At 35.8% G+C, this 19,309-nt stretch overlaps 3 protein-coding genes across 6 annotated transcripts in view; all 3 read right to left on the reverse strand.

The window, feature by feature from the left end:
* LOC125646649 (sialin-like) overlaps positions 1-3,553 on the reverse strand; it is a 35,541-nt gene extending 31,988 nt beyond the window's left edge. For 2 of the 3 annotated variants that reach the window (XM_048873119.2, XM_048873117.2), the window contains exons 1-2: positions 3,102-3,552; positions 2,408-2,595 (exon numbers count right to left, since the gene is read on the reverse strand). In XM_048873119.2, the coding sequence (XP_048729076.1) occupies positions 2,408-2,595; positions 3,102-3,195 (282 nt within the window). In that variant the 5' untranslated portion in view covers positions 3,196-3,552. Of the gene's footprint in view, positions 1-2,407; positions 2,596-3,101 lie in introns of all 3 variants that reach the window. The other variant, XM_048873120.2, reaches the window with a different exon arrangement.
* Positions 3,554-3,739: 186 nt separating this feature from the next.
* On the reverse strand, positions 3,740-12,853 carry LOC125646653 (centromere protein O-like). Of its 2 annotated transcripts, XM_048873124.2 has the most exons (7): positions 12,803-12,853; positions 12,558-12,700; positions 9,198-9,318; positions 8,207-8,245; positions 7,676-7,944; positions 4,622-4,772; positions 3,740-4,018 (listed from the first exon to the last, which is right to left on the reverse strand). In XM_048873124.2, exons 1-7 carry the CDS (start codon positions 12,807-12,809, stop codon positions 3,912-3,914), a joined length of 837 nt encoding a protein of 278 aa, XP_048729081.2. In that variant the 5' UTR covers positions 12,810-12,853; the 3' UTR covers positions 3,740-3,911. The 2 variants fall into 2 exon arrangements, with proteins under 2 accessions (XP_048729081.2, XP_048729083.2); XM_048873126.2 differs by lacking the exon at positions 8,207-8,245.
* Positions 12,854-16,090: 3,237 nt separating this feature from the next.
* On the reverse strand, positions 16,091-18,106 carry LOC125646652 (lactosylceramide 1,3-N-acetyl-beta-D-glucosaminyltransferase-like). Its single transcript, XM_048873123.2, has one exon. It carries the CDS (start codon positions 18,023-18,025, stop codon positions 17,024-17,026), a length of 1,002 nt encoding a protein of 333 aa, XP_048729080.1. The 5' UTR covers positions 18,026-18,106; the 3' UTR covers positions 16,091-17,023.
* Between the last annotated feature and the right edge of the window lie 1,203 nt (positions 18,107-19,309).

Genomic DNA, 19,309 nt, shown 5'->3' on the forward strand with positions numbered 1-19,309 from the left:
GTACTTGATGATGAGGTTGTGTTGTTACTTACACTACTTGATGATGAGGTTGTGTAGTTACTTACAGTACTTGATGATGAGGTTGTGTTGTTACTTACACTACTTGATGATGAGGTTGTGTTGTTACTTACAGTACTTGATGATGAGGTTGTGTAGCTACTTACACTACTTGATGATGAGGTTGTGTTGTTACTTACAGTACTTGATGATGAGGTTGTGTTGTTACTTACACTACTTGATGATGAAGTTGTGTTGACACTTACAGTACTTGATGATGAGGTTGTGTTGACACTTAAAGTACTTGATGATGAGGTTGTGTTGACACTTACACTACTTGATGATGAGGTTGTGTTGACACTTACACTACTTGATGATGAGGTTGTGTTGACACTTACACTACTTGATGATGAGGTTGTGTTGACACTTACAGTACTTGATGATGAGGTTGTGTTGTTACTTACAGTACTTGATGATGAGGTTGTGTTGTTACTTACAGTACTTGATGATGAGGTTGTGTTGTGAGTTAGAGTACTTGATGATGAGGTTGTGTTGTTACTTACAGTACTTGATGATGAGGTTGTGTTGACACTTACAGTACTTGATGATGAGGTTGTGTTGTTACTTACAGTACTTGATGATGAGGTTGTGTTGTCACTTACACTACTTGATGATGAGGTTGTGTTGTTACTTACAGTACTTGATGATGAGGTTGTGTTGACACTTACAGTACTTGATGATGAGGTTGTGTTGACACTTACAGTACTTGATGATGAGGTTGTGTAGTTACTTACAGTACTTGATGATGAGGTTGTGTTGTTACTTACAGTACTTGATGATGAGGTTGTGTTGTTACTTACAGTACTTGATGATGAGGTTGTGTTGACACTTACAGTACTTGATGATGAGGTTGTGTTGACACTTACAGTACTTGATGATGAGGTTGTGTTGACACTTACAGTACTTGATGATGAGGTTGTGTTGTTACTTACATTACTTGATGATGAGGTTGTGTTGTTACTTACATTACTTGATGATGAGGTTGTGTTGTTACTTACATTACTTGATGATGAGGTTGTATTGTTACTTACATTACTTGATGATGAGGTTGTGTTGTTACTTACACTACTTGATGATGAGGTTGTGTTGTTACTTACATTACTTGATGATGAGGTTGTGTTGTTACTTACAGTACTTGATGATGAGGTTGTGTTGTTACTTACAGTACTTGATGATGAGGTTGTGTTGACACTTACAGTACTTGATGATGAGGTTGTGTAGTTACTTACAGTACTTGATGATGAGGTTGTGTTGTTACTTACAGTACTTGATGATGAGGTTGTGTTGTTACTTACAGTACTTGATGATGAGGTTGTGTTGTTACTTACACTACTTGATGATGAGGTTGTATTGTTACTTACAGTACTTGATGATGAGGTTGTGTTGACACTTACAGTACTTGATGATGAGGTTGTGTTGACACTTACACTACTTGATGATGAGGTTGTGTTGTCACTTACAGTACTTGATGATGAGGTTGTGTTGTTACTTACACTACTTGATGATGAGGTTGTGTAGTTACTTACAGTACTTGATGATGAGGTTGTGTTGTTACTTACACTACTTGATGATGAGGTTGTGTTGTTACTTACAGTACTTGATGATGAGGTTGTGTAGCTACTTACACTACTTGATGATGAGGTTGTGTTGTTACTTACAGTACTTGATGATGAGGTTGTGTTGTTACTTACACTACTTGATGATGAAGTTGTGTTGACACTTACAGTACTTGATGATGAGGTTGTGTTGACACTTAAAGTACTTGATGATGAGGTTGTGTTGACACTTACACTACTTGATGATGAGGTTGTGTTGACACTTACACTACTTGATGATGAGGTTGTGTTGACACTTACACTACTTGATGATGAGGTTGTGTTGACACTTACAGTACTTGATGATGAGGTTGTGTTGTTACTTACAGTACTTGATGATGAGGTTGTGTTGTTACTTACAGTACTTGATGATGAGGTTGTGTTGTGAGTTAGAGTACTTGATGATGAGGTTGTGTTGTTACTTACAGTACTTGATGATGAGGTTGTGTTGACACTTACAGTACTTGATGATGAGGTTGTGTTGTGAGTTAGAGTACTTGATGATGAGATTGTGTTGTTACTTACAGTACTTGATGACGAGGTTGTGTTGACACTTACACTACTTGATGATGAGGTTGTGTAGTTACTTACAGTACTTGATGATGAGGTTGTGTTGTTACTTACAGTACTTGATGATGAGGTTGTGTTGTTACTTACAGTACTTGATGATGAGGTTGTGTTGACACTTACACTACTTGATGATGAGGTTGTGTTGTTACTTACAGTACTTGATGATGAGGTGTGTTGACACTTACAGTACTTGATGATGAGGTTGTGTTGGCAGGAGCATCCTCTAAACACTCAGTAGCGTTATCGGAAGACGATCCATCGTCTGTGGAGTTCACCATGGCAACCAAGGCTACGCTCAGGTTCACACGTAAACAATACACATTAAAAAATCCCAGGAATGCCCAGAAAGCCAAAACATGTCGCTTTCCAAAACCTGCAACATTATCATAGTTTTTACATAATACACAACTAGGTAATTTCTACCTTCCAGGTTTTCAATTAAGCAAAACAATTAAAATATTCTGTCCGATGTAAACATAATAAACTCTTAATTCACTCTTTAAATCTTAATGAGCCATTGAAAATTACCATATTAGTATTGTTTAAGGTGGCTCATAACAATAAGACTTATACAGTAACACTATCACAGCTCAGAGGATTGGGTTACCAACTCCCAGACCCCGAGTTCAAATCACCCAGTCTTTTGTTCATATTTATTGACATAAATTTTTAGAATTACTATTTCTTCTGAAATTGCAAATATTTTTTGTTGTAGTTGTTTTCTACCTCGTTGACATATGTACTTATTACATATCATCTTTAAAAAATAAATCATATTGTGCAGATTTTGGAAACTCTTTCAAGGCGTAGTTAACCACCTTAAATGCAATCTCAGAGATATATGTAAGAATCATGTAATGTTCACTGGTATGAACTTGCCTGAGGGTGCAGATGTAGTTTTCCCCAGCAGTGGTTCACTCTCTGCTGGCTTTGGTTTAAGGTAATCCAGGGTATCTTCAGTACTAGAATCCATCGTAGCCCCCTAATATCTCTCCTCTCTAGAGGATAAAACAGCTGTGCCCCCTAAAATCTCTCCTCTCTAGAGGATAAAACAGCTGTGCTCCCTAAAATCTCTCCTCTACAGGATAAAACAGCTGTGCCCCCTCACTACTTACAATTTCTTTTGGCTTCCATTATCAGTAACAAGTGCACTGTATAGAACTGACAGTGTATCAGTGTCACGAGAGCACGGTGGACAAGTCCCCCTTTTTGACAAGATGTAGACCAACATCATTTAATATCAGGGTGTTATCAAATGAGCAAACATTGTGTTGTGTTGTTGTTATCATCATGCATCAGCTGATTGTGGCTTACTGTAATCTTACCTTATTATACAAGAGAGTGAATAAAGCAAGAGAGACAACTCTTACACCATTTCCAGTACAATGCAGTAAACAAAGCAGAAAAATGCTTTGTCATTTTAAAGACATAAATGAATTTGGAACACTACAATTCTAGTTTCTAAAAATTGGTGAGAAGGGAAACTCTTTCACATCACTAATCTCAAATGATAAAAAATGAGTATATCTAATTTATTAAATAATCAAGCAAATTTTTCATTCATCAACTTTAACATAAAAGATACAAAAAAGTTCTTGTAAATGTTTCCACTAATAGATGATATAGCATAGAATGTACAGTACAATGAGTTGCTAATTTTACATTTAACACTGTTACTACACATCACAGTCAATTCAAAATGTCTTTTACAATCATAGTAACTGAACTATCAAGTGGTTTAGACAAAAGTAAACTTTTCCATTCTTTTATGTCTCTCTGGATCTCTGAATCTTCCTCTAAAATCAATGTAAAAAAATCAATTAAAAAATAATATGGGAGTTTTTCCATGATGAAAATAAATCATAACTACACAAAATAAATTCCATGGAAATATAATATAGGAAAGTTTTTGAAGGTTTTTAATTTGTTAATATTATTTCAATGTTCAACATAAATGTAAAGACTTTAAGTAAAAGCACAGGAGCAAAATTCATGAGAGATCAAGTTAAGATACAGTGTATCATAACGATACCAAAGACGGTGGTGATCAGTGTCCTAACAAGCCCCCCCCCCCCCAATCAGTACCTATGATTCAAACTGATTGGACAGGAAGAAGCTCTGCCTCCTTACCTGAACAGCAACTTCCTGGAAGTGGTAGTTTTATACAGTAAAAGGTCTACTTTCCTGGTGTATCAAAATTTATTGTTATTTAAACAATTAAAGGAAAACATACAGGACCAGGATGCAATAAAGCCTGAACAAACTACTTCATAAATTTTATGATGTATTTTGAGTAGAGTCCCACTGTCCTGAATGATTTAGAAATATACTTGTACAGCGCTTTGTGGAGTGTTGCCTCTCGTGTAACGGAAACATAGAAGAACATGCTAATGACCTACCTATCTGAACTCTGTCTGGCAGTACATTCATTAATCCGAACACCAGTTTAAGTCTGTAAAGCTGTCTGGAATTCTCCAACTTGATTTCGGTATAATCGTAACTTGAGGTGTTCTGTACATCACACGACAAACCACTCTTCTTAATAAATTTCTACAGAAAGACAAAATGGCCATACACTTATACCCATACATATGTAAAATTAATTAAACTGCTCAAAGGAATATGTATTGTGGCATATTAAAGCCCTTTCTCTAACAGTTCTAGCCATGGTGTGAGAGACAGAAAGACAAAGCTCCTATGCTTTGCAGGTGTCAGTCAGAAAAACACTACGTTTTTTTTTTAATGCTTTATTTCATTTTCTGTGCATATTTAACTACATTAACAAAAGAGCCGAACTGATTGAATGATGTAAACATTTATTTTACAGGGATTAAAATTAACAGCCACCTACTCATCCAATCTGGCAGTCCTGTTTTTCTGTTTTGTAATGTTTATTGTCTTACACAAATGAATTTACGAACAAAGCTTATAACTGCGACATTTGTTGTGGTAACACTGGCTGTTAAGATTAGCCTGACTGCAGGTCTAATGCTATCGTATGAAACTTCGTCCATGCCTATGTGAGAAATATTTATGAACATGGTTAATATCTATCTAACAACACACGTCTTCTTCACATGTTACACTCACCAATGTTGGGACCAGTTGTAAATATTTTTCCAAACTCAAAAAAATTAAAATGACCTATTTCAATTAATATTAAAAAATATATCAATCATAGAATTGAGTCAAAATAAGTGATAGATAATTTACACAACTCAATCATTATACCAATTATATAGTCATTACATTTGTCTAACCTTACAAAACTCCTTAGTTGAAATTTCAAAATTGAAGATTTACTGGTGGTTAGGATTAATGATAATTCACTTAACTGAGATCAATGTGAGTATAGCTGATAATAATATCATAGTGAAAGTGTGAGTAGTCACAGATTTCTGACAACATTATCATTGAGAAATTAAATAATCAGGCCTATAATGTGTCAATATAAAAACCAAGTTTTGCACCTCAAAAAAAGTTCACTTACCATGTATATTTCAAAAGTTTAAATATTACAATTTGGGACTCAACAATAATGAGGGGATGTACAGCAGCGTTGTGATTCCTGAATTAGTGCTCTGACATGGCCACATGCTAAGTTTTGTTTAACAGTCTTCTAAAGACAAATTTCATCTAGTAAGGATGCTTTGTGCCAAGTTTACTTCCCTATGCATTCGCAAGTAACACTTTGATCCCCTATTGTGGCCCCACCCTAATTCCAGGGGTCATGAGTTTTGCAAACTTGAATCTCCACTTTGTTAGGATTGATTGATTGATGTTTTCCGCCACACTCAACAATTTTTCAGTTATCTGGTGGCACTCAGTTTTTATTGGTAGAAGGGAGAACCCAGATACAATGTACCTGGGATGAGACCACTGACCTTCTGAAAGTAAACTGGGAAACTTTCTCACTTACTGGCGCGAGCGGGATTCGAACCTGCGTCGACAGAGGTGAGAGGCCATGTGATTTTGAGCGTGATGGCTCTAGCCACTCACTATGTCAGGAAGCTTTCATGTAAATTTCAGCTTTTCTGGCCTAGTGGTCCTTGAAAAGAAGATTTTTAAACAGGGATCGACACTAACGGTTGTCCGATTGCTCGAGGCAAGTGAAAACCCAGTTCGGACAAGTGAAACTCAATACACACTTGCCCAATGGGGCAAGTGATTATTTTAGTAGGAAATGTCATTATCATAATAATTGTGTTAAGCTTGGATGATTATCAAATATTAGAAAGTAAATTCCAACTCCGTATTACTCAATCATCAGTTTATTTTTAATACTACAACTACTACTAGTGAAGATCGTAACATATCTTATCCTATCAGTAAGTCGTTCCAAATAACATAAACTATCAGACATACCACTTATCTTAGTCACATTTGTGAGAAAATGGCAGCTTCACAACTGTCTCTCAAAGTATTTTAGTGAGGTAAACGCTCAGAGAGAAGATGATAAGAGAAAAGGCAATGTTAGAAAATAAAAATAAATCCAAATTAAAAAGAAAACGTGAGATTTAGGCGGCATGACAATCCCAATTTTGAGGTTTAATCAACACCCCGGCACTGAGCAGTATGATATGTGTCATGTGTCAGAAATTCATGCAGCGCAACACCTGCTATCGCTGGTAATTTGTATTTTTTTTTACCGGTTATATAATTTACAGAATTTCTATCATCCATGAATATTTCATTGAGTTATACAATAAAAACTGATTTGTTACACTTTTGAAAACTTATTTTAAAAATTGAAATAATACATTGAGCATTTGAATCAAATACATGTATCAAAACTTTGCCTCATGTTACGTCCCTTGTTTGTTCTTTTGCGGTGAAAAGATCTATTTTCCTACAATAAACATTGTAATTTTCTTATTTATAACTGTCAATGAATTTTTTCATCAATTTCATTCACCTACAATATTGCAACTTGTATGGCATAATTCACAGGTATAACCTCTTACACTGGAGAAAAAAAAAAAAGAAGGGAAAATTATTTTAAAGAAGTGAAAACTTAACTATTCATCGGTTGACACAGAGAGAGCTAATTAAAATTACTGGTTGATAAGCACATTAGAGTCTAAAAAATTTCAGACAATTAAGCAAGTGAACGTTCAAGTTTACTTGCCCAAAGGGCAAGTGAGATAAAAAGTTAACGTCTATCCCTGTTAAATGACACCACCCTAGTTTTGCATTTTTGTGATTATCTCCCCTTGGAAGGGGGCATGGCCCTTCATTCGAACAATTTGAATCCCCTTCACCAAAGAATAATTTGTACCAAGTTTGGTAGAAAGTGGCCCAATGGTTCTGAAGAAGAAAATGAAAATGTGACAAGTTTACACCAACGACAGACAACGCACAAATTTTTATCAGAAAAGCACACTTGAGCCTTCGGCTCAGGTCCTGAGCTAAAAATGCCCAAACTGGAGGGGGGACATCAAATAAAACTTTACCTTAATCCTCACAAGTTCTTCCCTTTTAAACACATATGCCTGCAGGTAGGTGTTAATGAGAGACAGAAAAGATGCAATATCACCAGTTGCCAAATGCTCTCTTTCTAACTGAAGTGTGGGGATGAATTCTGGCAGTGAATGACGATGTATAACATAACTTCTATCTCTCTCCTTCAACTCTATATGGTAAGATTCTAAAATCGTGTCATAATATGATGCATCCAAACACACCGTAAACTGGTTCCTATCCTCATAGCACACGTGCATACCTGAAATAATAATTCAAAAAACAAACAAAAAATACTTAAGGAGGTGTACTACATTGTCATAATGGCTGACTTCCTTTAAAAACATGGATGAAAATATAAATATCAGCAATATTTGTCTATTCCTTTTCAATTTAAGGTATCCAATGTATAATGAACAATTTTGAAGGATTTAAATTGACATAAATTATGTTTATTGTTAAATAATGATGAAAGTGATGTAGATGAAATTCACATGACAGTTAAATGATTTTAAAAATCCAACCTTTTTTGCACTTGAGACTTTTTTGAAGAGTTATCAGCCCTTTGTAAAAATAAGAAAAATCTAATTTTCTAAATATGTGTGGTAAATGATTACTTTTATTTCATATTTTGATAAAGAAAAAATGTATTTAACTTTCTACAAAGGGATTTAAATGAAAATAAAATTTCTTTTTAAAATATTTTAATAAAACATGATCTTTCCAAAGACTTCAATGTTAAATTCTTGGAGAAATAAATCAAGCTGCAAACAAAATTTTGAAAATTCCTATGGTGGATTATTTTTTATTTGATGAACCCTTCAAAATGATACCGCGATTACCTAAATCTCACCATCCATTTAACAGATAAGAAATATGGTCATTATACTTTTGAATACTTTATATGTAAATCCCTTGCTAGCTACAGAGCTCAGTAGATTAGCGTGTCTACAGCTGAACTGTAGATGTGTCAACAGCTGAACTGTAGATCACGGTTTCGAGTCCAGCAGGGTTTTAAAAAATTTTTTTTTTCCAGATTGCTTTTAACTAAAACTACATTTTTAGACCAAATAAAGTGAATTTGAAAGTTTTCAATTTCAAAACAATGAAATTTGGACTCTAAGAGAATCCTTTTTGCAAACAAAGCACTGTTTTTTATCATTCTGGGATAGATCACAAAAAATTCATATAAAATACTTGAGAGCTTGTATCACTATTTTGATGGTGAGATCATACTACATAAGAGGTGTTTTGACGAGCCATTAGATAAAATTTTAGTTTAATGACCTACCTTAAAAAAGATGTTATCAAAGATAATTCTAGTCAACTTTACGTAGAACTAAGGACCTTCAGATAAATCAAATGAGTTTAAAAAGAATCAAGGAATCTGAAAATATCCTACACCTCTACTGGTTACTTTGTAATTATCACACACATACTTGTCATTATAGTGGTTTGACATACAAGTGGAGGCATGAAGACGAAGCATTTTATGCTACTTTGAAGCATTCTCACCTGTGACTCGATATAAACTCAGCAAGTCTTCTAAATACTGGTGTCTCTCACTAAGCTCTTCACTTCTGGGCTTTGACTTTTGATCCCTGACCTCTGCTTCAATTTCTTCTTCTAATTGCTTCTAAAAAGGATAAAGGCATGTTTTGTTGTTAATAAATATTCAAATCAATTAACATATTCATCTAAACAATACTCATAAATACATTATTAAATAACCATCAAATCAATGTATCGTTTTTTTATACTGTGGATTTCACAGCGTGTGATCCGGTTTTCCGGATCACCACAATATGGTTTTCTGATTCTGTATCAGTATCCTCTGAAACTGATAATGTCACAATGCATCACCGCAACATTTTTTGTGGAAAATATTGACCATGTCACAAACAAAACTGCATACACAAAATACAATTTCACTGTATGTCTGAGTTTTTGGTAATTTGGATTATATTTATTATCTTATAAATGTGGATTCAAAATGCATAAGGGGGTATATAATAAATTTATCATTACTACAGTAACTTGATCCGGAGAGTTGGATCACATCTCGTTGACAGGCACGGATCATCAGATCAAACTCGACCTTTCACGTCTTGTGTGATCTGATGATCAGCGCCTGTCAACTCGACGTGATCCGACTTTTTGGATCAAGTTACTGTAGTAATAATATATATATATATGAAATTGAACACTAATACAATGGAGAATGCTAACCCGAGTTGCACAATTTTAATAAACCCTATTGTGACCCTGTTTTTAACACTTCACCAGTATGTTTATAACTAATAAATTTGACAAACTGTGCCTTTGAAATTATTCAAGTTTTTATAGCGAGCGAAGCAACGTGACGAGCTCGCTCCAATGATTACACATGAGTCGCGTGATTTGCTCTTCATCAGCTGAAAAAAGATGAGTATTACCCATAATGCTTCTGGAAAAATGTCGCCGTCACTGCGGTATACTTCCTGGACAAACCCATAATTAAAATAATTAGATTGTTTAGAAAGTACCATAAACGTTTTTAAATTCCAGACAAGATTTCTTATAGCTTCAAACATTTTGTTTTTGCTTGGTTTCAGAGAAGAAGAAAAAACATTGCAGCTAATATGACGTCACAATGTAACTGTTTACATCCACCTTGTTATGTTACCCGCGTTAAATGAGGAGGCGAATAAAATGTCTATTAGTCATGTTGCAAGATGTTTATGGGCTTTGCTCGTCTCAACGGTCACACCGTACAACATATTATATAATTACTGGATGCATACAATTATATAATATTGACAATGTCATGATCAATATAATTTTTAGATTGATGATACTTTTATACCAACCAAAAGAAAATACATGATATCACAAAGCTAAATTATGATATTTACATTCAACATAGTTCTTCTCAACTCTAGTTTTCAATTTATAAGTCAATGATGCATAAATCAGTTGGCAGTGCTTGGCATTATGCCATACCATGATTTGCGTGTCCATTGTTAAAACTTGGAAAACCACTGATGTTAAAAACGATGTACAACTGTGTTCATGACATACATCTAAATGACTGTAAGACAGCTTATGGATGCTTGTTTAGAAATCCATTCCTTTAGAAATAATCAAATTGCTAAATATTTTGGAATAACACTTGTAACAGTATTTCACATAACTACATTTTCTATTTTCCTTTGCCTTAAAATACGGGTTACGGAACTAAAAATTTTTGGAACTCTTCAGAAAAAGAAGTTACGAAAATTAAGCATCACTTGGACAATTATTGTATACAAAATAGTGAGGGCTAAAGACGACTCATTTCTGATACAAAAATATTTACCTGGTTTGTAAGTTATTTTGCAGAATGTTGTAGGTGAATGTCCTAGTACCAAAAACATGAGTTATTATACTAAATTTCTGATGTTTAAAAGCGAAGATGAAAAAAAAATTATTTCCTCTATGTACGTATATCAAGGCTCGAAATTAACATATGTCCGTCAGTCTGTGACTGGTTAAAAGTATGGCGGACTGATTGACATTTGTTTTAGTCAGTCCAATGGGACTGGTTAATTTTCTCAAGGATCATTTTGGAAAATATGCTTATGAAATTGTATACACACATTTGAAATACTTCGATCTGTAGATATCAGACGAATCTGATTCGTAAATATAAATCCCACATTTAAGTGTTATAATATTGTCTGAGGCATATTGAGTTCAATTTTATTTTAATAATATTAACAACATATGTTTAAATTTATTTCTGGAAAACTCTGTTGGACTGGTAAAATTTTCTGCGGACAGGTTGAAATTATACCCCATCAGTCCGACTGGACTGGTGACATAAAAAGTTAGCTTCAAGGCATGTATATGGATATTTACTTAATGAGATTTATTTTCTCGATTCATTAAAACAACCATCCGCAATAAAATGATATAAATAATCACATTTCATGCATCGATCCCCAGAGCTCAACATGAAGCCCCCTCTCCCTCACTTCTACTACACCTAACACACACATCCCCCCCCCTTGACATGAGACGTACTTACCGTGTTATTATCATATACAATGTTAGTACATGCAAAGATCGATTTATTAGCTGGTCACTTGTTATAATGGTGATAAGAGGTAGCAGAAATGCAAGCATTGAACTCGTACATGTACTGAAGAATACCCCCCCCCCCCCTCCCTATTCAGTATTGAGTTTACGATTTTGGGGTTTGGGCAGAATTGCTTTTCTTGCTAAAAAAAAAATTCTTCATATATAATGACACATTTATTCTCTGTTTGCTCCCCAGCCCTCAACTTTCAAAATCGATGCTTAACTGTCCCTTAACTCACTATATCTGATAATAATTAGTAATAACTAGGTGCTTGTCTATTGGAAGTTGCCCAAGTTAACGCAGAAAACGTTATCTCGTTGGGCATACTAAATATTAAAACCATGACGGAATCGGAGACGAAATAATGGTTCCGATATTCCGTATTTAGGCTAAATGTGAAATCACTTGTACATTAAAATATTTCTAGTTTTATCAGTAAATTAACGACCCACTGAACTGATAATGGATTGTTTTCATAACAGTTATACTGAAGTACTCTACATCATTTGTTGCCACTCTCAGTTGTTAAATTTCTGTAATCATGCAAGTATATAGGTGTCTTTTAACCAGTGAGTTACTCACATGGGATATTTTTATTACTTGTTTTTACGCATAGCTCATGGCTTGGTCAATCAAGTGAATATTTTTGACTTCATTGATAAAATTTCAAACTCCTACATGGTAGGGCGTTCACTGATTCAGGGGACCTAGAAAATCAAATTCAAGAGATGACGCTCCAACGGCAGATACGGAACCCACTGAATATTATATACCTCAGTTCTCTCTAAATGGTCAAGCTTTGTTTGGAGTTTGTCCCTGCTAGATTTGAGGTGTATCCATTTCTGATGCAAATCCTGGTCATTTTTCGTGCCTTCAACGTTTTCCTTTTCCAACTTCTCAAGAAAACCAAAACAATCTACAACGCAAAATCATAAATGCAACCCAGTTTACCTCGCTATTTACTTATTTAACCCAACTAAGTACTTAGTGTCGTTAAATTCCTGGTCCTATCACATACCTGTCATTTTCAAGATTTCGCGCTTTTATTCAGTATCAAACACTTTGTTCTATGACATATTCGTAAAGTAAGTCGTACGAAAAAATGCATCTCATGTAATGCAATATCAAATCATATTGTACATATAAATACATGTACTTGTGTTGTCACAATCATTTAATGGGTCTCATTTACCAGGAATTTTTAAGCAAAAATTGGGGGGAATACCTGCTTTTTAGCATTGGGAATGGGGCCTTATTTCGACCCCCCTATAGACCCTAAAATAACCTCTGGCAGCAGTTCCTAGCAATAAACAAGCTTTTAAAAGCAAAACGATCATTATATACAAACAGCTTGGTTCAGAAAAAAAAACTTTTCAAAGGTAACGACTAGAAATTCATTAATTATCAAACTTAATTATTAAACTTGACTTCAAATTCATTAATTATGAATATGCCCCTGCACAGGTATGGTCTTTTGAACAGTCATATTAAAAAATTTCATCTACTTAATGATGCTTTGTGCCAAGTGTGGTTCCATATACATTCACATGCAAAACTTTGATCCCCTATTGTAGCTCCTTCCGAATCCCAGGGGTCATGAGTTCTCAACTTTGTCAGGAAGCTTTTCTGGCCCAGTGGTTTAAATCACACCACTCTATTTTTGCATTTTTGTGATTATCTCCCCTTTGAAGGGGGACGTGGCTCTTCATTTGAACAAAATTGAATCCCCTTCATCCAAGGATAATTTGTTCCAAGTTTGATTGAAATTGTACCAGTGGTTCTGGAAAAGAAGATTTTCCTGTATATCTGCATGGCCGGAAAACTTTGATCCCCTATTGTGGTTCCACCCTACCCCTGGGGGCCATGATCTGAACAAATTTGAGTCTCTTCTATATCAGGAAGCTTTTAGGTAAATCACCACTCTTCTGGCCCAGTGGTTCTTGAGGAGATTTTTAAAGATTATATATATATATATATATATATATATATATATATATATATATATATATATATATAATCCAAATAGAAAGAGTTGATATCACACAGTCAAAATAATTCAATAAAAAAGCAGGAAAATATACAGTTCCAAAATATATTTAAATCACTACCGCTCATGAGGATGGATTTTAAAATCCAGAAAGCGCTAGTGATTTAAATATATTTTGGAACTGTATATTTTCCTGCTTTTTTATTGAATTATATATAGATCTATATATATATATTCGCATGTATAACTTATACAGGAGTCATGATCTAAACAAACTTGAATCTACACTATATCAGGAACCTTTCATGTGTTTCTCAGCTTTTCTTGCCCAGTGGTTTTTTGTTGGTTTTTTATTTGGTTGTTTTTTGTTGGTTTTTTTTGGGTTGTTTTTTTTTTTTTTTTTTAGATAGGGTGGTGTCATTTGAAAAAAAAAGAGTTTTAAATGGCACAACCCTATTTTTGCATACAAAAAAAAAAATACATTTCATGTAATGCAATATTATACATATAAAATAAATGTACATGTATTGTCACAATCCTTTAAGGGATTCCATTTACCAGGATAATTGATCATTTAAAAGGTTCGGAAGTAAGAATGTTTGTTCAACGGCCGATCTTGTCTCACTACACTACATTTTTAAGGAGGCATGACACTACCAGAGAAATATGGGCGAAAATTACCCTCACAACGCCAGGAGTTGTGGTATGACGGCCATGAGTCACTCAGTGGACCCAGGACTCCTGATATTGTGAGGATGGGGGGAGGGGAGTGGAGGAAAATTTCGAAAGGACCAGTAGTTATCAAGATATTGTACACAACGATAGTTTGTCCAACACTTGAGTACAGCAATGCACCTCGGATACAACAGTTTGCATACGATATCAAGTTAGAAATTAGGTACAGAGACCAGTAACGAAGCTTTGCATGCAACGGCATCAGAAATCATTCCTATGAAGAAAGGCTGCAACGTCTTAAGCTACCTTCCATGCAATATACAGAAGGGCGATATGATTCAAGTGGACAAGATCTTGACTTGGAAAGACACAGTTGACAACAAGAAGCTGCAGCCAATGTCCAATACAAGCAAAACCAGAGGACACAGAATTAAGCTGTTAAAAGCCAGAACGTCAGGTCAGAAAGTGCTCGTTTGCGATGGGAGTCGTCAACGATTGGAATCGAATGCCTGACTCGGTCGTGAGTGTGAAGGACTTGAACGATTTTAAGACCAATCTTGACAAGTGCTGGAATACGAGCAGTATCTGACCAGACCCACGCATGCGGTAATGTGTACACGAAGAACAGGCTGCCTAGCGTTTTTCGTGTAGAAGAAGTATCCTGCAGGAATAGTAAACTTTCAACTTACTCCATTTAGTCAAAAAATGAAGTTTTTGTAGAAAGTAATCTTTAAAAAAAGATTAAACCCTTGCTGGACTCGAACCCGCGATCCACAGATCAGGAATGGACACGCTAAACGACTTGGGCTACCTAATTATAGGCAAAGTAGTATACAAATATTGCTGACATTGATATTAAAAGGACGTCAGTCATTATTACGATGTACAGTACACCTCCTTGAAGAGGATGCCTGTGAAAGACTCTCTACAATAATAGAAGTTGCAAGTTTTGTTATTTTGGATATTTAACAATTCTGGTGAAATTAATTTAAATGTTCATAGTCATAGTTAAACTTGCTTCTAAATTGGATTTCAGCAATATTTGGACTCAGGACAATTAACTTACTGGTTGGTTGTCAGAAAACAGCTGTAGAGATCATTTATTGGATTCCTTATCCAATAATTCTATAAATAAATTACCCCTGTAAGAATCGACATATATGAAATGATCAGACGTTTGTACGTGAGGCGAAAGTCCGGCCGGTTTCAGGCGTTGGCATGATAAAGAACCCCCTGGCTTTATTTTACAGCTCTGAAGTCAGAAGTCAAAGCTGGTCTTTCTATATAAGTGAAAATTTCTCGAATGGGACGCAAAACAACAAAGATAAACAAAACACTCCTGTTGGGTTAATCTTGCAGGTTGTCAATTTACGCCCTAGACGTTATAAATACATCCCAATAAATGATTCTGTATCAAGGTCAAATCTCCGCCGGTTGGTCAGAATTCTTTCTCACGTTGATGGAGTATCAGCATTACGTCTTTGCTGGTACTGGAAAATGATTGTGTGTTTGATACTAGGTACCCATCATTCCAAACGAAAGTATAATTCAAAGCTGATGACTTTCGAAATATGACCACACCACTGTAAAGCAACATTAAAAGAGCATGTACAACTAAAACAAACAATATTTTCCTCTGTAATATTTCATAGGGTTTATTGTTTTCTGAGACAATTTGGCTTGACGTAAAAATGTACAGTATTTATTGCCTTGATGCAACGTTCACCAAACATTTATAAAACATGGTACCAAAATTTCACCAATTGGCACGCTTGAACAATTGGACCAATTGTCAGTATAGGGCCAATGCATCGTTGCAAACCACACACGCTTCCTCAAACATCGATGAAAAGCATCCGTGGGTAACCGATAATGGGACCATTTTGCTTGCCAACATTGGACAGATGATATTTAAAGCGAGCATCACTGGATCCATGCTGGTCCAATGAAGGTCTGCTGTCTGATAACTTTAGGGGTTGACGTGAGCCCCATATCATCGACTCAAACAGAATGTATCAGTGTATATTCAGGGTGTTATTACTGCGCTTATCGTGTATTCATCGGAAGCAAACACAACCAAGGCCATTCGTTAGTCATTTGCTTCATGGATTGAAAATTAGATGAAACAACCCCGGTACTCCTCAGAATGTAATGGTACATATTCTCCGGAATGTAAATGTGCACATGTAATTCATGAGATCAAAGAGTTCAACCATCTCAGTGGTAGAACATATGCTTCGTAAACGGGCGGTCGTGAGTTCATGTCCCGCTCCTGGCACGGCTGCGTCAAACCTATGACGTAAACATAGGCAGTGACTGCTCCTTCGCCAAATGCTCGGCATTTAGAAGTGAGAATCACGGGTCTTTCGGATATGACGTTAAAAACGGAAGTCCCGTGTCGCTGCAGGCGTTGGTACACTGCTACGCCTTCACAGCTGGTGACGTCTCAGTATGAGTGAAAAATTCTCGACGGGACGTAAAACGAACAACCAACCAGTTCATCTTAAATTGTGTATTCTTCACAAACAATTCAGATGTAATCGAGGCCAGAATTCTTCACTTGCATTATATGTCGTTTTACAGGAAGGCTTTACACGCCAAGGAATTACTCCAGTTTTGACAATTTGCAAAATCAAAGAGCGCAGAATATTTCAGAGTAATGCCCAATTTTGATGCTACAAGGCCCACATACACATCGTCCACGGGGATGTTTTGAACATAAGGAAAAGCCAGGGATAGCCTCCTACCTATCTCCGCACTTACAAGGTAACTTCCTCCCGGGAAATAAGGCGGGAAAACGTCGTTGGAGAACACAATGTTGGACACAAACCATTTACTGGCTCTGTCTCGGACAACAGACGCTCCAGACTTTACCAGGCGTCCTATAAACACATTTTCCGGCTTGTACTGCTTGGAAATAAAGCTGAACACGTTCTTCACATTGGTGAAAAAATCGTCATCTTGAAACATGATAAAACTGGCAGACGAACAGAAAGCAGTTGCCCACTCATAGCCCATTTGAGTTTTGTACGTCAGATTTCTGTATGTGTCAATGAAATTTTTCTGAATGATATCACCGTATTTGGTATGCTCTATCTTTAGATCTCTGTTCACTTTCTCAGAAAACCCTAACAAGAAGAGCATTCGTATGTTTTTGGCATAACTTCCGGCAGTATCCTTCACTAACAACCGTAGCCACTGTCTCAGCCGTTGATGATCTGGGGCAGATTTTACCAACACAAGCACGTTTGTCAACGTTTTTTGAAATCCTTTACAGACATTTTTCGGATTCAGCATGTAACGGAATTTTTCGTAGTTAACCGGTCCAATTTCTGTCGGCTCTCGTCTCTGAAGACTGTCCACGGCTTTAATTAACTTTAAGTCGACATCATATGACGGCAACACTATTTCTTTAAAGTCTGCTTCGTTGTTCGAGGCTAGACCCAAGTCTGTCTTCGTGGGTTCAGTGTTTAACACTACGGTTTGGTACCGCGTGGCTGTTCTGTGAAAATAGACATAAGTTAGCAGGAAAACAAACAGAAATACCGACAGAGGGTACAGGACCTTCAGCGTCTTCATTCTTAGTCTGGTCCCACAACATATCTGCTACACATCCAAGTTTTGAAAGAATAGCAGAAAAGTTCTTATTTCTTGTAGACTTTTTTGATTGAAGATTCACCAGCCGTGTGACAGTGCTATTTAGTGCTTTTGAACCCGGGGGTTTAAATGTTCAGTGTCTATATTGCTCACACATCGTGCGCACCATAGATTGATGCGTGATAAATGGCCACACTGTTCAGAAATCTGTAGATATTGTCTGGAACATCTGAGGACTCTTAACGTATCTATCAAAACTGAAGGTCTATAGGTTTAAAATATAGGATCACGTTCTGTGAAACAAGAGGCTTCCGGGCCTTAACTGCTTTATGGTCACCGGAGTTATTTATTTAAAACAATGAAAATGCATTACCCGTAGCCTTTTTAAATCACCTGAATCATTCAGGTGAATTTAAATTGCATTTGGTCTGGGTCCGTCGTCGTGCGTTAGCAATTGAACATTTTTATCATCTTCTTGATAACCACCATTCCAGTTCTATTCAAATTTATTTGATGCATCTTTAGGACAAGGGGAACATAAAATGTAAATTTCAGGACTCCAGCACCCTAGAGGCGGGGCAAAAATTGACGAATTTTCAAAAAACATTTGTTAGAAAAGATGTATTTCTACACATGGAGGGCCTCTGTCATCCCCCACCCTGTAATTTCTTTGGGCCAGTTTTCTATATTTTAAATTATTCAATCATATGATAAACAATTACTAACATTTTCTTGGTCAATATGATACTTTGTATCTCCATCCACCTTGCCTCCCTGGCATGGCGAAAAACAGTATATCTATTTCCAAGTCATGGGTGGGTGTAAATGTAGATTCAAGTTATATAATTATGGTCAAGGGGTTAAAAAATAGGATTTTATCCCCTTACCACTTCTCAATATCACAGGTGCTTGACTACTCGTATTTTCGTCCACAAAATTCATGTTTAGTGATTTATACTAGGGGTATCTGTAAATGTGATTGTTCTTTTTTCATCAATAATTATCTCTCTCCTTCCCCAGAAGGGGGACATATTGTTTTTGTATGAATTCTTTTTACACTTTTTCTTCTTCTTTTGCAATTATCATACAAAGTTTGTCCGGGCCATAACTTTGTCTTATGACATAGGCCTTTGATATTTGGTATGTGGGTATATCACGATAATAAGACACTGTGCTGTGACCTTTGACCTTTTATGTAGAGGTCAAATAATGGAATTTTTGGGGTATTTTTACTGTCCTTACCATAACTTTTTTGGTCTTTTGACT

Source organism: Ostrea edulis, chromosome 6 (assembly GCF_947568905.1).
Source record: "Ostrea edulis chromosome 6, xbOstEdul1.1, whole genome shotgun sequence".
Lineage (NCBI taxonomy): Eukaryota > Metazoa > Mollusca > Bivalvia > Ostreida > Ostreidae > Ostrea > Ostrea edulis.

Excerpts from the sequence above, each read along its gene's own strand:
- LOC125646652 (XM_048873123.2), bottom strand. The coding sequence starts at position 18,025 with ATGAAGACGCTGAAGGTCCTGTACCCTCTGTCGGTATTTCTGTTTGTT.
- LOC125646653 (XM_048873124.2), bottom strand. Across the intron at positions 8,246-9,197 it reads GAGTTTATATCGAGTCACAG|GGCTGATAACTCTTCAAAAA; the intron begins GTGAGAATGCTT and ends ATTTTTACAAAG. Across the intron at positions 4,019-4,621 it reads GCCAGACAGAGTTCAGATAG|AGGAAGATTCAGAGATCCAG; the intron begins GTAGGTCATTAG and ends CATTGATTTTAG.